The 21468-nt window shown below is 34.5% G+C and overlaps 1 protein-coding gene across 1 annotated transcript in view; it reads right to left on the bottom strand.

The window, feature by feature from the left end:
• The window catches only part of CSMD1 (CUB and Sushi multiple domains 1), a 1210323-nt gene that overhangs the window by 392322 nt on the left and 796533 nt on the right, over window positions 1-21468 (bottom strand). Inside the window, exons 9-10 of the mRNA XM_056344568.1 lie at window positions 19187-19311; window positions 15849-15970 (exon numbers count right to left, since the gene is read on the bottom strand). Of these exons, the coding sequence (XP_056200543.1) occupies window positions 15849-15970; window positions 19187-19311 (247 nt within the window). The remainder of the gene's footprint in view (window positions 1-15848; window positions 15971-19186; window positions 19312-21468) is intronic.

Genomic DNA, 21468 nt, shown 5'->3' with positions numbered 1-21468 from the left:
GTACGGAATGAACAAATGGAATCAGCAATGAGATTGCCTTATGCAGTAGTAGAGAATTTTGAGTAATAGCTGAACATTTACCTTGGAAACATTAGAATCCCATTGTTCAATTCAAGTGGAAGTAGTTACTAGTTTATTTGCTAGATTATTTTGTTGTTGTTTAAATGGCCATTATAAAAAAGAGATGAGCAAGAACAAAACTTTAGTATCTTGTTTGAAGAAAAAATGAATACCTGTTTTCTTTTTAGATAAGGTCAAAGCAGAAAAGCTATTGATTCTACAGTTAATAACTGGCTAATATAGAAAAAAAAATAATTTGTAAACGTTTAGAGTTGTACTCACGGAATTGCACATACATAACAGTATGCATGCAATACCTTCTTCTGAGAGGTATCATGAAGTAAATACAACCTACCAGTAAGTCTGTTTAAAATCAGGGATGGGAAGAAAAACACCTAATTACAGAGAAAAACAGTGTTGACATTAAAATGTTTCATAATTTCTAATCTACTATTAAAAAGAATGGTCATTCAGAAGGCTGTTAATTTGACAGTCTGATAACCCAGAAAAGTACTAAGAATTATATTAACTGTGTGAAAGACTAAATTACCACATGACATATACTCTGCCTGTGTGCATACCCTGCATGAGTGACACCTTTGACTTGGAAAAAAACCAACTAAACCAACCGACAACCTATTAGTTAGCAAGAATATATTCAATAATGGCCATGTCCTAAGAAAGGCAGCTTCTCTAGCTACTTTGCTGGATGGGATTTTTGTCTGAATTTCATGAAGATAATACAACATTTTAAAAGGACATTTCTGAGCATTTATCTGTTAATCCATGGACTCAATTCAGTCCTGCATGTACAAAGTGTCTGCAAATGTCAGCCTTCTCTATGTGTTGCGACAGTTGTACCAGAAGATTAAAAATACATTCACATAAGGCTTTGATCAAGGGTGCACTTCTGAAACAATCTCCAGCCACCTCCTGTTACTGTGCTTTGGTTTACATCACAGAGCAATCTCAGAACAGATACATTGTGTTCTTTTTGGATGAAACTAAGCTGGATGGTGTTCCCCAGCCGGTAACAGGCATTCAGCCTAAACAGGCAGATTACAACCAGGCCACAGTAAAAACTCTGAAATATATATTTAGTATGGACATCTGGCCCTTAGCACTAACTTTTTTCCATATAAAGCTATTCATGGTGCACTGCACTACTAAACCAATGTAAACATAGCCTAATTTATTTTCTTAGTACAACTGGAGGCAATACTTGGATCTTGTCCTCTCTCTCTTTCTCTCATTTTCCCACCCTCTGAGATCCTGCAGATGAACGTTTCTGCAAGATCTCCATGTGAACTCATGAAAGGTTTTAAACAGACCATGTCTTTTTCACCTTCATTTAAAATCCCTAGGTTTGCCTCCCAGAAACTTCTGAATCTTGATTGAAGAAATAAATTAGATCTTTTATCTTCTTGACTTGTACTTTGTTGCCAGTTACTTATGCTAATAATTAAATATGGATAACGTTGCTCAGAAGAATGACTTCTGCAGAGAGGCTAAAATCTGCATGAAAGAAACTCTCCTTTCACAGATTCTGTGAACTCCATGACAACAGAAGTCCTGTGCGTTGCAAAACAGAACAGTCATGAGAGAGTAAGAGTCTTGATGAAATTCCAAGAAAATGCAAATTACTTATTTCCACGGCTTCAGACTTCACGTCTTACATGATCTGTCATTTTCTTCTGCTCATTTCAATATCAAATTTGAAATAAGAACTGATTAGTGATCCAAAGATGTTTCCCTCCTTAGGCAGCGATAAGTTTCCATTGTAATGAGCTGGTCTCCATTTTAATCATTCATATCAACTAGAGCAACGTAGGTCTTATTCCTTCAGTGAAGCCTCTGTTTAAGCCTCACGTCAATTCTGAATGCTCTACCATGGTGCACAGGTGATATATTTGCTTATACATACTTCAGAAAGATTAGGTAGTAAATTATGTCTCAGTGATTTTTTAATAGATAACTTACTAAACTCTTCACTAGGTTAATATTTCCTTTTGTCATAACGATGAAAGTTACCACCTATTTTGAAGAGGGGGAAAATCATGCTGGGAAATCTCATCCTACTTACCTGCCATCTGGAAAGGAAAGGATCATCTTAACAGGTGATTCCTTTTTTGAAAGGCATGAAAAACTCAAAAGGCATGATGACGCCCTCGTGATTTCACTGTTTGAAAAGTAAACTACCTGCAATGGTTTAGGCTTCATTTTCCTATTTCTTAGCAAAACAATTGGAAGAAATTAAATGCCTTTCTATGTTCAGGAAAACAAGCTTCTTCACCAACACCCCCTTAATATGGGAGCTCTTCCTGTGGTTCCCGCTATGGGCACATGCATCAGCTGAATTACTACACAGCTCTGAACTCACATCTGATTCCATTAATCTAATACAGGAGTTACTATAGCTCTGGGACACAATGAAAGGGGCAAAGAGATGACCTCTGAGAGCAGAAATGTGTTAAAGCTTCATGTAGATACATTAACCCTTTAAACAGTTTACAACTGGTAACCAAGAAGAGGATGAGCCATACTGTTAGCATCACGATGCCCCCTGAAGACCAAAAGTGTATGTTTTCTGATTTCAACATTGATTAAAGCCTGTGAACATAAACACTCACAGAGCTCTTAAAATAAGCTGGGAAACACATGGGGTTTACATTACATGGGGCAATTACAATTGATAAAAAACATTAAAAAATGTTAAAAATAATAAAATAGCCCTTTTTTCTTCTCTAAACCAGTAAAGTCCATTAAATGCAAGGTGAAAGAAAATAGACTGCAATTAGTAAAGAAGTGATCCAGTGTATGATCTTGAATAAGTTAAGATCTAATCTTGGAACTGTTTTATTTGATCAAAGTCAGGTTCTCTTTAGATGATAATTTAATCAGATGACAAGTTTCATATATCATTTTGGATTTCTCCATTACATATAACTTTACATCATAAGAAAATTGCAGTAAATTGTAAGAAGGTTATTATATTGATGTGATTAAGTGTTTCAATAACTAGGAGGACTTGTAAAAATATATTTATGTATATAATCTTTAAACACTACATGATGCACTCAAGTGGAAACAGTACATTTCTCTCTGAAATATATTAAACACTGGGAAAACAAAATTTTCCAAAAAGTGTTGGAATATTTTTGAATACAGTTTTGTTTTTACATATAAATTTACTGAAATTCAGCTGGAGGGGAAATAACACTAGCATTTAATTTAGCCAAATAATCACCAGTTTCTCTTCATGTCGTAATAAACAGGCAGAAAACAAGAACTGTATTTAGCATAGAATCACACTGAGATTTCTTAATGATAACTGCCAAATTTATTTTTTTTAATTTTGTTCTTACATTATTTCCAGGAGTCTGACTAATCATGCAGTATTTTTTCCACAGAGACAGACTATAGCTCCTCCCGATATGCATGATGGTGTAATTAAATGAAAAGGTTCCTGGTCATGTTTATCTAAACTATTTTATTCTATTTCACTTATTGCTTCCAAAGATGAAGTTTGGATTAAGGGGGGAGGGGGGAAGAATGAATATATTTGTGTATATATGGATCTAGTGCATAGTAAAACAGGAAGGAGTAGCCACAATGATTCGTAGCACAGGCAGAAGTTCTGCAGTGTTGCAAGTATATTCTGTCTCGGGCCACGTCTAATGTATGAAATCCACTCAGGGTCATCACACTTTAAAAATTTGGAAGGGGAGCTTCTGCTGCCCAGTTATCAAAACATCTGCTTTGTCCTAGAAATGGGAAAATGAAATAGCAATACTTATAATTGAAAAGGCTACAGAGAGACTAACTATTCAGTTTAAGGCATAATTCTCTTTTATTGGGAAAAAAAAATATAAGCAGCACATGTTTAATTGGCAAAAAAAGCCTAAATGTAGGCAAGGAAAAGGAAGCAAACCTGCAGCATTATTATTTCTTTTGCTTTCCTTGCGTTTATGATAGGAATGTACTCTCCTCTGGTTTTGTGAAACTGCTCTTCCTTTGACTGTGATTAATCGCTGTTTCACGAACTCTGGTTTATAGTGCTCAAATCCATCATGAAGACAATGTAACAGTGCAGAAAACTGTGAGGTTCCCTGCCCTCCAGCCAGCACTCTGCACTGGTCTGTTTACAAAAGGACATATGTATTATTTTGCAGCCTCTTCACTTGTATCCTTTTCAGTGAGCTTTGAACAGTGATAACAGTTACCTATTAAATACATGAAGAGTAAAATGTTGAGATGATTGCTGCATGAAAAAGGGCTGGCCAATCTGACAAGCTCTGTCTAAACCATTCTTCCACTGAATACAAAGATGAGACAGGTAACCAAACTCAGAATTTCATTGCATGTCCTATCTCATAAGAACACTGGAAAATGTAAGGAATGAAAAAAAAAAAAAAAAATAAAAATAAAATCTATGAATAAGTTACTTCCTACTGAAAACACTGGTCGTTTATGCAAGTCAAATTCTGCATACAGACAGAGAAATAAGCAAGCACTTGATGTTATTTTCTAGTATAACAGGTGAGCATTAAGCATGTGTAAAACCTATCTTCACTTATGAAAGTTTTTTGGCAATATTCTTGGAAGCAAGTAGGGCCACATTTTAAAAGGCTAGTTAAACTTTTGCTCTGCATATTGTTGCAATGTTTAATTATTAAGAAACATTTTTAAAAAATGACTCGCACATAGACATGTGACAGACTGACTGATGTAGACCCAAATGTTCATGATAGTCTTCAACAGGACTTAAAGACTGTCTGCTAATTCAAAAGCTATGGCTAAAAGGTTGTGTAGAGTCTGTTATCTGTACTGCGGATCTAGTCATATTGTCAATGTTCACATGCTAAAGTAAGCCAATTTGAGTTAAGCATAGGAAGGATCATCATCTTAGTTTTGGCTGTTTGTGATGGTGCTTCTTAACTATTTTTACAAATGAATAAATGAATACAATTCACCAACTGCTGAACCATTCTTTTTTTTCTGTAACATGCTTCAATTCTATCCACATCTTTCTTGGATCAAGTATCTGACAAATCTGCATGCTAATCTATGCTAATCCCTTTTTACAATATACAGCTGGTCTATTAATACTTACCTTGATTCTTCCTGAGATCACACTTTAGGATTTAATTTTTTGTCTCTATTTACTTCAAAGTAGCTTTAAATGTGTTAAATTTCTAAACAGCTCCAACCAAAGTATTTAATTTACATTAAAAAAAAAATACACATTTCTGTATTAGACATTAGTAATCCTTCATATTGCAAAGAAATATATACAAATGTTTACATACAGAAGTTCATTGTTGATCATTCCGTCTTTTCATTACTTAATGAAAGGCAAGAGGAAAATTTGATCTTAAACAGGCTACAATGCTTTTTGAGGTGTTTAGTCTGAAGACGGAAAGATCCTAAAGAAGTAAAACTAATTTCGGCAGTGCACTTAAATGCATTAAATTATGGAGAAGTTAATATAGGCCACATAGTATATACACCCTTGGAGCTTATTTTTCCTATGCTGGATCCCAGCTATCAAATTAGTCCCAGTGCCATTTTTTTCCACAACACTTTGAAAACCTTTTTATTCTATAACTTACTGCAAACCCTATCATATTCCTTATACTAAGTAAAACTTCCAATAAGCAGAATTACTTCTATTCTTCCCCTTTAACATCACCCTCCGGAAACCTGAGATTTGCACATCTTAACGTATGTGTGATGATTTGGTCCTGCATTTATTATTCTCCACAATGGCTCTTTACTTATAATATGAAGCTCCTGTTCAGTAATAATATGAAGCTCCTGTTCAGTAATACACAAAAATAAGTTAATTGAATGAAGTGCTGACATTAATTTGTTACGTAAATAACTGGAGGCCTCTATTTGATGGGATGCCAAACACCAAATCTTTAATATTGCTAAAGAAAATTGAAAGGAATTGTAATACTTTTCAGAAAATACTAATAATTTCAAAATTAATCTTATTATATTTTTCCTATATAAACACACACACTTTACTTTGCCATCTACGAATTTCTTAGAATTTCCTATTATTTGCTTGTAAGTTATCAGCTGGCATTTTCCCAAAAGAAAAGGTAGCCAAGAAAAGATTCAAAGAGAAGATAAACGATAAGCATCACACACAAAGAAACTCTGACCACCTATGTTTCAAGGCAAAGCAAATAACATGCTCTGTGAGGTAAACCAGAACTGTGGATGCTTAAATCATTCTGAAGTACTTGTCTTCTTGTGCAGTAAATGTGGGTTTATGTTATTCTCATTATTAATGCCATGAGGTTGCACAGGGTCTACACAAAGATAACTTATGTAGAATATCTGATAAATGAAGAAAAAAATAAACGGGGGTGGGGGGGAAAGGGTATACAAACAAAGACAACATCCAAGGACATTATCAGGTATGATATACTATCGATAGTTGCAGACACATTCAACCTCCAGGGAAAAAACATCTACACATAAACTTGGATATCTTAGATTTATATACTTGACAATGTATTATTGAGTAAGCCAGATATTTCTCTATCAAGGGAACTGGCAACTAAGTTGTAGAACAACCAAGATAAGAAAAGTATATGGCAATTTAATTGTAGATTATTTTAATTATTATTATTATTTATTTATTAACACAGAGTCAGAATGTTCTTATATGATGCATTCTCTGTTATGAGTTTTTCCTGCCAGGAACTATCTTGAATTAAATGAGAAGATATTAATGAGTTGATATTGCTATATTAATATGTTTTGGATTCTGTAAGTAAAACATTCAGTAGTTTATGTGTCTCTGTGTAAGAATGCATGTGTAAGAGTAATAACAAACATGTTTATTTATCTTCTATAATATGTGGATAAATACTACTTAAGAAAGTGTCATATATTTAGACATATTTAATGGATATTCACCTATGGCTCAAGAAGTCTGATTGATTCTCCATTTAGTAAAGTTGACTGAAGTCTTTCCAATATGAAGAAATTAAATGTTTGGGGTTTTTTTTGTGGAATAATATGTCACTACAGAAATGGTACATTCTTAGGCTGAATGGTATTGTAAGTGCATTAAGAAACTATGTATAAAAACTTACTGTTTTCTTCTGGTTAAAAAAAAAAAAAGTTAAAAATTCAGTTGACCATTCATTTATTGGTTTTTGAAATCCATTTAAACCATGAAAAACATTAGGATTCTGTATTTGAATTTTGTATATGAATCTTTTCCTTTCTGAAAATACATAAAAAAGAAAAAGAAGAAAGGGTTAAAGCTAAAAGAGAAAAGAAATATGTTGATGGAAATCAGAGGATCAAAACAACAAAAAAGAAGAAACTGAGGCAAAGGAATATGAAAGGACAAAAAACATAGTGGAGGAAGGAAATGATGGAGGAATTCTAAGTGCACTCACAGTAGTTAAGTTCCTCTAAGAAAAAAGCTGGAGGCAACAATTCTACTTTCAGGAAGAAGAGAAATACATATATGAGAGTGGTTGGATAACAATACATGCCAATGATGAAAGTGTAGTCGCTGTAGTTGTTATTTTTTGTGGTTTCGCTTTTTAACTTTTAAAGACAACCTCTGGCAACTGAAAAACAAATAGTTACATGTACATGTTATACAGTTCTGGGCTTTTTGTACTTTTTGAGTAGGGAATTGTTTTACCTATAAAAACAATCCCAAAACCCCCCAAAAACAAAACAAATTCAAAGAGGAATAGCTTGTTTATGTTTTCAAGATATAAGCTAAAATAACAAAAAGTTTAACAGCCATCCAGGCAGGAGAAGTGTATCTATGAGAAAGGCAAATCCACATCACTTTCACTGCAGTAAGTATTACATAAAATAGTTACAATAATGGTTTTGTATAATTCTTACCCATGAAGATACAGAACAAACATATCACAGTGAAAATATTACATATTGCCATCTTTTGAAAGGGAAAACTCTTCTTTTTCTTTGGTTTCGTATTAGAACATGAACAGAGAGAAGCATTAGAATTTCTAAAATGTCATAAATTTGTATTTAACAAAATTGTCTTGAAAACTTTGAAGGTTTTGAGGTTTTTTTGTTTTTTAATAGTTTTAATTAAGCCAAATATACATGGCTTATTCTTGCCAATTAAAACATTGCTGCATTCTAACACATTCACTTTGTTTGGAGGCTGAATCTTTTGTTTGTCAAGCATTGCATTATCAGCCAATATATTCCAGCTGTCTTTCTGAAACATGGTTTTATTGTAAAATCAAAGACAATATCACAGCAAATTTACTGCTAAGTTTCTTTCAGTTTTTCCATTCCTTCATGTTTATGCTTCTATCGTTTCTTTTGAAAATTTCTACTTTCCCCTCCCCCTCTAAATTGCCATTTCCATCTCAGTACGTCATATTTAGATCCATCCGAGGCTCATAAAATTCATACCCCACATCTAAATCTCAGTCGAGTAAACATAACTGATATCCTGAAAGCAAATCTGAGATACTGAGCACAGATAAGGCTCACTAGTTAGTCTCCTATGGATGGAAGAAAGAAGGTCAGAGGGAAAGTAAGCAACAAGGAATCTAACTGTCATCCTGTATTTGCAGTAATTGCCTTAGAATGGAAAACCTTAAGAGTTGGGTGTGTTTCTGCATTTGATGTTAGAAATCATCTGAGAAAAATCAAGCAAATACCACAAGAAATAATTACAGAAGCATTAAGAGTACTTCTTTAGTTAGCTTTCCCAACAAACAGAAAATACAGTACTTTTCTGTGCTGCAGGAAATATGTGCTTGGATCCTTTCATCATGAGACAAGTACTGATCCCAGGTATCCCTCTTCCATTACTACCTCCAACAATCTTTAAGGCAGCAAGAGTCAAAACTTCTTGTAATACATGCACAAATGAGACATCTAAACTCAATATATAAGGCAGTTTTCATTTGCATGCATCAGTTTCACTAAAGGCTCACACTAAAAATAGATGTATTAATGTAGGGGATAAAATTTTTTGACACTTATTTTTAGCTAAGTCTGGTATACCCCTACTTGAAAGTTGTGCTTTTTCATTCAACATATGGCTATTACGGGACCCTTCCCATTCAATGTGAGACATGTCCCTCATCTAGACTACAATACTGTCTTCCACAAAGCTGCATATATACTAAACACTGCATGCTGCAATGAAAAATGTCTAAATCCCTTTTAGTTCTGATCAGGTGAGAGTGAACAAAAGCCAAACAGTGATTTAGCTGATCAGTCTCTAGTGGACTGCTTTAGAATCATAGAATCAATGATGTTGGAAAAGACCTTTCAGATCATGAAGTCCAATCATTAACCCAGGACTGCCAAGTACATCACTAAACCATGTCCCTAAGAACTGCATCCACACATTATGTTAAACACCTCCAAGAATGGTGACTCCACCACGCCTCTGGGCAGCCTGTTCCAATGCTTGGCGAGCCTTTCTGTGAACAAGTTTTTCCTCATATCCAATCTAAACCTCCCCTGGTGTAACTTGAGGCCATTTCCTCTTGTCCTGTCACTTGTTATCTGGCAGAAGAGACCTACCCCCACCCGCCTATGACCTCCTTTCAGGTAGCTGTAGAGAGCAACAAGGTCACCCCTGAGCCTCCTTCTCTCCAGACTAAACAACCCCAGTCCCTTCAGCTGCCTCTCATAAGACTTGCTCTCCAGACCCTTCACCAGCTTTGTTGCCCTTCTCTGGACATGCTCTACATCTCCCTGGGAGTGAGAGGCCCCAGAATGAACACTGTATTCAAGGTATGGCCTCAATAGTGCCAAGTATAGTGGGAGAATGAGTAGGATGAGATGAAGCACTGTTTTGACTCTACTAACTGTTTGACAGATTTGTGTCAAGTATAATTGGAATTTAGACATGTAGCACCCATATGTGCAAATCAAATTTCATCCTAAATGTCTGCAGTGCCAGAACTGAGTCTTCTGTTCAAGCTCTATTTGTGTTACAGTATCATCCAATAAAGCTTCAGTCAACTTACTAAGAAATTACTGTATAGAAGCTATATTACTACATCTTATTCACATGATGTCTTGGAAGGTAGAAATACGAGCATTATTAACAAAAATCACAATGCTCTAATAAGTATACACAAAACGCAGAAAGCACAAAGATATTCCTAAAAAAACCCCTGTGCTTGCTTTTGTACAATATATGTATTTTTTCTAATGTCAGTTGTGTGTATATAGAATTCTGTGTTACAATTTATGTATTTAAATTCAAATTGAGGATGTACTTATACTGTAGTGAGTTATATATAACAGGATTTTTCCAGTAGGCTTATAAGTACATTTTCCACGTTATATTAAAATATACAGAGTCTTTTGTTTGTTTTTGAAATGTGCTTAAGACTACAGAGAATCAAGGCTACCCTGGAAGTCTTATACAAGGTTTTAGGACACTAGAAGTTGAAAATCTCAACCTTATATTGCAATAACAGCTTTCTCATATAATTGCTTTAGTTATTTCATAATACATGAGCCTACTTCAAAGCAAGAGGGAACTTAACCAGTACTTGTTTGTTTCATACCTGAGACCTAAATAATTTTAACTCTAAACTGTGTGAATCCTTTGTAAGTGATGTTATATCCCCATAAAATTAAAGACACTGTTCCACACATGAAAAATAAAGACATTCAAATTTAAATTAAAATATGCACATTTACATTTGGCACAAAATAAAGTTTTAATACTATGCAAAAGAAAAAAGAAAATACAAAAGTCTGCTTTAATTTTCAACACACCATAAGAAATCATAATTTCAAGTTCTTAGCGTATTTGTATGATCTACAAGGCACAGGATGTACAAATGAGTAATTTCTAAATTCACAGTGATCTTTTCCTTCACTCTTGTCCTGGTTTTGGCTGGGACAGAGTTAATTTACTTCTTAGTAGCTGCTGTAGAGCTGTGTTTTGGATTTGGTGTGAGAACAATGTTGACAGCACACGCATGGTTTTGGTTGTCGCTTGGGAATGTTTCTACTAAGTCAAGGACTTTTCATTTTCTCAGGCCCTGCCAGCAAGAGGGCTGGAGGGGCATGGGAATGGGGAGGGGACACAGCCAGGACAGCTGACCTGAACGAGCCAAAGGGATAATCCATACCATATGATGTCATGTTGGGTATATATAAACTGGGGGAAGAAGAAGGAGGGGGGAACATTCTGCATTTTGGTGTTTGTCTTCCCAAGTAACCATTACACGTGATACACCCCTGCTTTCCTGGAGAGGGCTGAACACCTCCTGCCAATAGGAAGTAGTGAATGAATTCCTTGTTTTGCTTTGCTTGTGTGTGTGGCTTTTTCTTTACATATTAAACTGTCTTTATCTCAACCCATGAGTTTTCTAACTTTTACTCTTCTAATCCTCTTCCCTATCCCACCATGGGGAGAGTGGGCAAGCAGCTGCGTGGGGCTTAGGTGCTGGCCAGGTTTAAACCATACAACTCTATTAAATGTGTCTTGAGACTTATGAAATAATAATTGAGCAAATCACGAGCACGTGCCTGTACACTGGCAAGAATACACAGTAGTTTAGTGAAAGTCATTCTTACATCTACATATTTTTTGTGATCAAGATCTCTGCAACTCAACAATCTGTGGTACAGAGATAGAGGATAAGTTCTACAGATACACATCACTACTGTGGCAGTGCCCTGGTAATCTTTAGTAAGGGTGAGATACGGTGTTCAGTAAGAGCTTTCCTCCCCAGTCAGAGTGCAGTGGTAAGACTGCAGGTGCTGTAGATGTGAGACATGCTGACAAACATCCTATTACTCATGGCAGGATGGTCTGATCAGCAACTCCAAAGGAGGGGAGCCCTGTCTGTAATGAAGCTTTGAAAAAGCAGGCTATTTATGGAGGCACTTTCTAAAAAAACACCCTAATATTAAGCAACAGAATACAATAATGACATCTAATTGGAGCAAACCTGTCTATTGAAACAAAGGTTCTGAATCCATTACATATTATAATACATGCATAAGCTACTTACATGGAACAGGGAAATTGGGATGGCACTAACAGATCACATCTGAGTTACCATAAACTTTGAACAAATCCATGAATATAACCTCATTGAAATAAACCTGCATATTATGATATGCTACTTACTAAGACTGCGTTTTTAGAGCATATTGCAAGAAAGATTTATCTTAAAAGAAATGATCTTAAATTCAGTCTTAACAGTATGTGGATTCCCTAGCTGTGAACTGGGAAAAGTTTTCTCGAGTAAGCATGTTCTCCTGAAGTTTCCCAGCTATGTGCTTTGAGAGACAATAAATCAGAAATACCATTTGATGATAACATATTAAGGTATCATCCAACTTTATACAAAAACCTGAATGTTCAGCTCTATAAAACTCTACGTTAAGTTTCCCACCTTCCCTCTAATAAATTCCAGTGTCTTCAATTATGGCAACTGCAGTGAGTACCTTTTTTGTAAAGAAGGAGGAAGTTGTTAGGCCCAAACAAATAATTAATATCTATGCTTTGTACTGTGGAGAAAGTAAATTCCTCAGAAAAAAACCTGTAATTGGAACACAGTTTTTATTTACCAGGTCATTACACTTAGAACTATTGCAGCCCATGGCAAATCTACAATCCACAATCAGTCAGGAAAGAATTGTGCAAAACTAGGTATCATTGCTGAAACACCACCAAACCTTGCCCTCCTGTAGACACTGGAGCTGAAAACTGAAACTTTTGCATCCAGTAATGTTGCCATAAAATAGCAAAAGCAGCAGGAAATCCAAAGCAGTAAGTGTTATGAAGAAAAACACAGCCTGGAGAAAGAATTGAAACAGCAAGGGATAGATGCATGCTTAGAACATACTGAAAAGTTTATACCAACAGCAAGAAAGAGATAAAGACAATAGATCAGTAAGATCTCAGAAGAACAATCAAAGTAACTGACTCTAAAAGTTGTGAAACTGCATAACAGAACAACTAAAACAATGTAGAGTTACCAAGAATTACAGCATGTACTTGACAAAGTGTCAGAGGAGGACCATAAAGTTGTATTTGCAAGTACTAAAAGTCTAATAATTAACTTGGTAGGATGCTGATCAGAAGCTACAATAGTGGGACCCAGAGGAAACAACTAAATGTTAAGGGAAGAAAATCAATTCTTAAAAATAAAAGGAACTTTAATGCAAATACCTCTGAACAGGAGAAGAACCAAGATTAATCTAGGTTTTTGTGTTGTTCAGAAAAAGGTAAATAAACAATCTTGACATGGTTGGTTAATAAACTAACAATGATCTTGATATTGTTGGTTAAAAATGGAATTATACTACTGTCCCCAAATGAATTTGTTGAAGAAATGAAATTTGTTTTCATTTTGAATTGACATTAAAAATCTCCCCCCAACAGCATCAGAATGCAATATTTGGAAAATGTTATCAATCTTTTTTTTTTTTTTTTTCCCCATTTATACTTTAAAATATTCCAGACCATTATGTTCCATGCTTTGTGCAAGGCCACTTTAACTAGATTATCTTGTTTAAAGTTCACTGAATGTTATGTTAAGAGGAAACATCTTTTTCTGGTAAAATGCTATGCGTAAACTAAGCTGATGAAATTGACACAAATTCACTGCTACAGTAAGTCAAAACTAATTTAGATACACAGTAACAACATGTCACGAACTGTCTACCTTCTTGGAAAAGAAAATGAAACATGGACTCTAAGCATTACAATAAATGTTTTCAAATCTGACAGGCAAAAGAGCAGGCTTCTCAACCTAATCTTGAAAACAGACCTTCAATACACAGTTCAATACTCAAGAGTTCTGTCAATCATAACTCCAACAAGAGTGAGGGATGAAAAAAGCACAACTTTCAGCACATCTTAAAATAAATTCCCTTTTGGGGGGGAAACCTGAAAATTATTTTTATAATTGATTTTTTAAAGTTCACAGGTTTAAAAATGCTAGCAAAATATTTTTCATTAGAAAGAAGTAGGAAAAAGGTTCCATTCCAGCCAGATAGTCTGTAAAGAAAAAGCATTTTCCTTCATGCCTTTTATTATGCCAAAGTATATGTGTTAACTCTAGATTCAGTTATTTGGGGATAGAAGTTCCAATATCAGATTTGTATTCACACATACTGATAAAGATGATGCAGACTGTATGTGAAAGCAACTTGAGGATACTGTAAACCTTAAACATGTTTTATTTTAAAACTTCACATTCACAACCATCAAGATCCTAAAGCAAATACCCATCTTTCCATAATACATGCAGTTAAGAAACTAATCTTCTTTTGTTGCGCTGCAAGAAAAATCCAAGATTAATAAAAAGACAATTCCCTATTGCCCATCCTGTACAGCACTGAAAGACGTAAAGCTCCACCTCTTTTTCTTACACTGTGATTATCAATATATCTGTCAGTGTACCTCTTTACCTTCCACCCAGCTGGCTGTAATAATGTGAACCTTTTTCTGGCTGAAAGCTCCAAGCCTTGTACTCATACCCCTTCATTTTGAACAAAACAAAAGAATTGATCTGTCTGGGTGTGTAACTCCTTCAGTGTACTCTTGTGACTGATGTACTATCAACCTGCCGCAAAAGTAGTATTTGAGTGCCTTTTTGAGTCCAGTGAACAAAGTGGTAAATTAATCTACAACAATGTCATTAAGCTTTGCACTACTAAAATCCTAAAGCCATTGAGAAAGATGTAACGTATAGAATGAACAGAACTTCCATGTTATTGTAGCAGATGGAGGTTTAGTGTTTTTCACAAGTCTGAACCACCATATAGAACATGCACTGTACAGTTTAATAATACACTGCACAGTCAGTACCAATTTATGTAGGATTATGGTTAAACTTTCTTGCATCAGCAAGGAGATTGTTATCATCATTTTATTATAAATATGCAAAAACAATGCTTAATTCAAATTCTTGAAAAGTAAAGGGAGAAAATTAAAAAATAAAATAAAATTAATAGAGCAGTTCTGAATAAAGGAACCATGGTGAGATAAAGTTAAACATTTTTTTCCTAACTATATTAAAGTTGTCAGGAGTACAGACTTCCAAAAACCTGCATAGGAGATATGTGTTTTATAATTACAAAAGTACATACACATTGTACATTCTTCAAGTTATTGTAACTCATTTATTCAGTATTTTGCTAGAGAAAAGTAAAATATAAGTGAAAGATTTCTTTGCTTATTTTTTTTTTCCCTAGAGGTAGGAAGGTTTCTGCCCTTTATTGAGGAAATAAATTGATTTTACAGAAACACAAGTAAAAATACATCTCAGTACACTGCAGTGTAATAAGAATACTTCATTATGACTACTTTTTATGATTAATTATTCATAGTTATGTATTTAGAATCATTACTGGAAAACAGGAGATTGAAAACACCTAACAACATCACACAAAGTTTGTTAGGTTTTTACGCTAAGACTCAACAATGCTGAAGTGTGAAGATACAACTTGAGAAATCCAGTATCAACTCATTTAGTAATGTGTGATTTTGAATATTATTTTATCTATTTCATTGGAAAATGTACTTATAACTTGGAAAATTAATTGAGAACTATTACTCTGAATGGACATTTTCACAGATATTACTAATCTATGGGTTTTTTTTCTAGTGCCCAATGTATTTTCTTAACATCTCTACTGTGGTCATATTTGTATTTAAATGAGCATACACACTTGCATGTGTTCATGCACTTGTACAAATATGTATGTAATAATCCTAAATCCAAAATCCTACAGTTTGAACTGAGACAAACAGAAAAGCATACCTTTTCTGGATCAGTTGTTGTAATGACCCACACACAGTGTGCGTTGTCTTCATACTGAACTGGATAATTTGGTGATGTAATAATCCCACTTGGTCCACGTAAATTAGAACCACATGTTCTAGCTAAAACGACAAAACAAATCAGATTGCTTTTGATTGGTTGCTCTTTTGATAATAAACATTATAAAATTGCCATAGGATTAATAACAACTTGCTGTGAAAGTACTATTGCTAATATAATCTATAACAATCTGCTTTGAAGAAGTGTCCTGGTTTCAGCTGGATAGAGTTGAGTCAGGCAAGAAAATCCTGAAAAATTACCTAAAGCGGAAGGAAAACAGCACTTTTCAGTTAATCAGCCCAACATTTACATTACTTTATTCTTTATGTAAATTAATTTATCAGAAACATCATGTCAATATTCTGTTTAGAGAGAAGTTTACTGCCCTCAAGTGGATGGAGGAAGCCTTCCTTGTATGAATGTAAGAAAGGCCAGTATGTGCTCTCCTCCATGATTCCTCCATAGCTGAGGAGAAAAAACACATGTATCACAATGTTTATGTAACAGTATATCCTTAACCTAAACTTGAACTTTTGTGGTGTCTTAGCTTTTTATACCAGCAGAAATATAATTAGAAAGAAAAGTTTCATAGGCTTGAAGTCATTAAGCCTATACTAGTTGCATGTAGTTTATCACCTCTTCCACTTTAAGTTGATCTTCATTTAGAAAGTGTGATAAACATTTCTTTGTATTGTCTATTTTATTATTAAATGCTTGGTATGGACACCGCAAATACTGGCATCTTGAAGGTCAATAACGGGATCGGAAATAATATAGACTACAAATAAAACTCAAGTCTTTCACTTCCCACCATCCACAAGCATTCATCTCATGCAACATTGTAATGCTGAACCAGGACTATACACCATTCAGCCTAAACAATGTTAATCTGCGTTTAGGAAAAAAAAAAAAAATCATCTATAGAGACTGGCTGACTTGAGCCCTTGACCCCTGACTGCTGTGAAAAATTAGCTCCAGTTTTGGAAGAATGTTCAAGTAATGTAACTTGTTTTTAAAAATGAAATTGTAATGGAAGTATAGGACTAATTTATCCTATTTTGTTAGTTTACTGGAGGGAGTAAAGCATAATAGAGACATTTGCAGATAATAAATTTGAAGGAACAGCAAATACTAGGAATAACACATATAATTCAGCAGCAAATAGCCCCTTTCTGATGAGTATTACTTTTACCATTCATAGATTACCTCAGCTCATTTCTGCAATGTATTATCAAACAGGAATAAATTCAAGAGATTAAAAAAACACCCCAACAAACAAGAATGGAGTTGTGTGGACATGTTATTCTGTAGTAGTGTGAAACCAAATATTGAGAGGGTATATTTAGATTTTTCATTTAAATACACTGAGTTCAAGAGACACTGAGTTTGAGACACTTACGATTCATAGTTGGTTTGCTGCTCTGGAAAGAGTAGGAGATACGACTTTTATTTCTTTTTACTATGTTTTATATTGTCCAGTCTTACATAGATATGCCTATGTAATATTACCCATGTTGCATACAGCTTGTAATAATTCATCCAGGAGTTGTCTTTGTAGATCTTTTTTATTAGGTCTGACTGGAATGGAGTTAATTTTCTTCATAGAAGCTTGTGTGGAGCTGAGGTTTAGATTTGTAATTATAATAGTGTTGATAACGGCAGTGTTTTGGCTATTGCTGAGCTGTGCTTGCACAACATGAAGGCCTTCTCTATTTCTCACATGATCTCAACAGCAAGTAGGCTGTGGGTGCACAAGAAGTTGGGAGGGGACACAGCTAGGACAGCTGATGCCTACTGATCAAAGGGATATCCTGTACCATATGACAACATGGTCAGCGATAACAGCTTAGGGAATGGAGGAGGAAGCCAACACAGTCATGGTCATTTTCCCAAGCAACCATCATTTTTGCTGAGGCCCTGCTTTCCAGGAAATGGCTAAATATCTAAAAAAAGGCCCAGTAATAGGAAGCAATGAATAAAATCCTTATTTTGCTTTGGTTGCATGTACATTGTTAAACTGCTTTAACATCTACCCATGAGTTTTCAGCTTTTGCTCTGCCAGTTCTCTCCCCCATCTCACTGGGGGTGAGTGAGTGAGTGGCTGGGTGGATGTTTAGCTGGTGGCTGTGGTCAACATACCACAATTGTTTACATTCTTTAATGAAGAACACATAATTGAAAAGTATATCACATATGTAATTATACAAGTTGAAAAATCTATTGTGGCAACAGGAAAACATATTTTTCTTTTGGTATTATGAAATAACTAGGTAGCTAAAACTTTTTATATATGTATGTGAGTTTTAGGTAAATGAGATTATGCTTCAGTTCTTTCTTGAACAAGCAAAAGTTTAGGTCTAGACATTGTAAATCCTTATTTCCACAATCTATCATTTGCTGCCCAGGCAACTGGCATTCATCATAAGATTTTGTGAGTACAAGACCTCTGTGATCTACCTCAAAATTACAAAAAAATTATATAAAATAATTTGCATGAATAATTTTTTTGTTGCTTTTTGTAATTAATGGTGGTGGTTTTCCTGTGCCTCTACAGGCTAAAATGTCTCGTAGAAGGACATAAAGCAAACACATTTCTAGGGTTAAGACTTTCATTAACACGTACAATCTAAATGTGCAACCCAAATTAATTTTCCTACTGAGATAAAGGAAAAGTTCTGTACTTAGTTCTGGAGTACTTTGAAAAAATTTACTTGTTTTTCTGTGCTTTTTGGTAATTATTTTTTTAATTTTTATTTTTTTTTATTACAGGCAGTAGACTGCAATGGAAAACATGCAAACAAACAAAAAGCCAACTTCCCCTCTTCTTGTGAAAAGCAGGGGGAGGAACTTACTCATTGGTTCAGACCATAATGAGAAAAGATTTAGAAAAGAAATCAGAAAGTTAGGGTTATTTGTAAGGTTTAGGAAATAGGTGAAACAGAAGGGAATTTATCGAAGAATGAGGACTATGTAAATCTCTGGGACCAACAGGAACTCAATGTGATTTTCAGGACCTCCTATTTAGGAATTTAATTAGAAAAGTTTAACCTAAACCTAATTAAATAGTTCTACTTTAAATCTGTTTAACATGACAAAAATAAGATGAAGTGAAATGAAAACTATTAAAAGGAAATTAGCTCCCTAATACACATACATACATATATAATATATATGGGTGGTTTTTGTTTTATTCTGAACATTATTTCATTACACTTCTAAGCAGAAATTATAAATTACCCTTCCAAAAGTCAGGAAAATTTCCAAAGAATAGCACCTACCTCTGCAAATTGGCCTGTGGTCACTCCAGGCAGCCAAGGTGTCTGTCACTCTCTGACAAGTGATGCTCTTAGAACCTTGCAGCACATAATTATCTTCACAGGAAAACTGTATATTTGCACCCACCCTAGGAGAAAAACAAGAGGAAGAAGGAAAGAATTTAAATGTATTTTAAATATCAACATCCCCCCCAAAAATGTAAATGTCACTTAAATGACAACATCTCTAGGTTTAATTAAAGAAATTAAACTGGGGAAATCTAGTCCATCATTACTATATTCATAAAAAACCAACTTATACTATAGGGAACAGGTCTCCTATTGAGTTTGCCCACCTTCTAAAGAAGTAAGGCCAGAAAGATGAAGCAATTGTGATACTGAGTTTTATCACTTAAACTATGACTTCAGTGAATGCATAGACAGATACATCTTTTTATGAAATTATATAATCAACATTGATTCATGCAACAAAACTTAGTTCATGAATAATTTCATCCTCTCCATATTCTCTTAAATGAGAGAATAAGCAGGTAGATATGGTAATTTGTCAATATGTACATCCAGAAGATCTTTATTTCAGTAGATTGTATTAATTCATTAAATATTCCTGACTTTGTTGAAATTTTCTCTTAAAAATTACGCTGGATGATAACTCTTAATAGGATTGAAATTTGACTGTTACACTTTTAACTTTGAAATGTGTCTCATTGGAACGATTAATGATTTTTTTTTTATAAATAATTTCTTTCTGAACAATGCTGACTAATATTTTATAAGAATTAAAAATATGTATATTGTTGCAGCGTATCTCAAAGAGAGCTTTTCTAAATTGTATTTACATATCTGCTTCCATTTATTATTTGTAATGTTCTTTTTTCCCCATCAAAATCAACCAGTTTTGTTGGTAGCTTTCTTGCATTTTTAAATCTGTATCTGATAATTCCATGTTGTAAACTAAGTCATTGGTACAAAGCAGATTTCTCAGATTAGTCAGAAAGCTCAGTGGTTAAAATTACCCTATGGAGAACAGCAAATCATCTCAATTCACTAATGTCCAGCTCATTCCTATGCTTCAAGAACTTCTATTACTCTTAAGGTATTCTGTTAGTTTCTCAAAAGATCTCACAAAGAAAAACTAAACTGTTTATCATTACTATGATGTACTTCTATAGTTCTTTGACAGAACTTTAATGGGCTCCTTTTCCTTTTTTTCTTTTTTTTTAAATTTTAAAGTTTGTCTGTGGTGCTCCAAAAGGCTATGCAGATGATAATGGGACTGGACCATTTCCCTTATGAGGGAAGGCTGAGAGAGTTGGGCCTCTTTATCTCAGAGAAGACTGAGAGGGAATCTTACCAATGTCTAAAAGTATCTTAAGGGCAAGTGTCAAGAGGACTGGGCCAGCCTTTTTTCAGTGGTGCCCAGCAAAAGGACAAGGGGTAATGGGCACAAACTGCAACACAAGAAGTTCCACCTGAATATGAGGAAGAGCTTACTTATTTTGAGGGTGACATAGCACTGGCACAGGCTGCCCAGAGAGGCTGTGGAGTCTTCTCTGGAGACATTCAAAACCCACCTGGATGTGACTCTGTGCAGCCTGTCCTAAGCAAACCTGTTTTAGCAGGGGATTGGTCTAGATGAGCTCCAGAAGTCCTTTCCCAACCTGACCGTTCTGTGATTCTCTGAAATCTAGGAAAGCTTTAAAAACTACTTTTCTCAGCACTTGGTTCTTGAGCTGTTAAATGTCAAAAATCATGAAGGTATGGAAAATATTGTCCTTTTCCTTCAGTAGTTCATGGGGAATGCACAAAATCTTTAAATAGTATTATAATCTCCTAAAATTGTATTTATTTCATATTTATCATAATCTACTATGCTTCAGAATGTTCTTAAAACCCTCAGAAAAATAAACCAAGAATGTTTCCAAACACATACCTGAAATTAATAAACAATTAGTTTCTCTTATTGGTAATGAAAAATATTATGATTAATTATTCTGACATTTTAATTCTCTAAACAATTATTTTTTAAATTCATTTTCTCATATTTTCTAAAGTTATGAGCTCTGAAAATTTGTTCTATGGAAACAGGAAAAAAACCAACTAGTTACCTAATTGTGATAAATGTGAATTGAGAACTGAAGTATTTTAAAATCACATTGGATAAAGACTTTCCCCAAAAGTATAATGATGTGTGAACCAACATAAAAGCTACAATATTTCCCTGAAGTTTGCTACTATCAAGACATGTAAGAAGAATTATAAAACTGTGCACATACAATATTTGA

Source organism: Falco biarmicus, chromosome 6 (genome assembly GCF_023638135.1).
Source record: "Falco biarmicus isolate bFalBia1 chromosome 6, bFalBia1.pri, whole genome shotgun sequence".
Lineage (NCBI taxonomy): Eukaryota > Metazoa > Chordata > Aves > Falconiformes > Falconidae > Falco > Falco biarmicus.
This window is presented reverse-complemented; position numbering and strand designations above follow the sequence as displayed.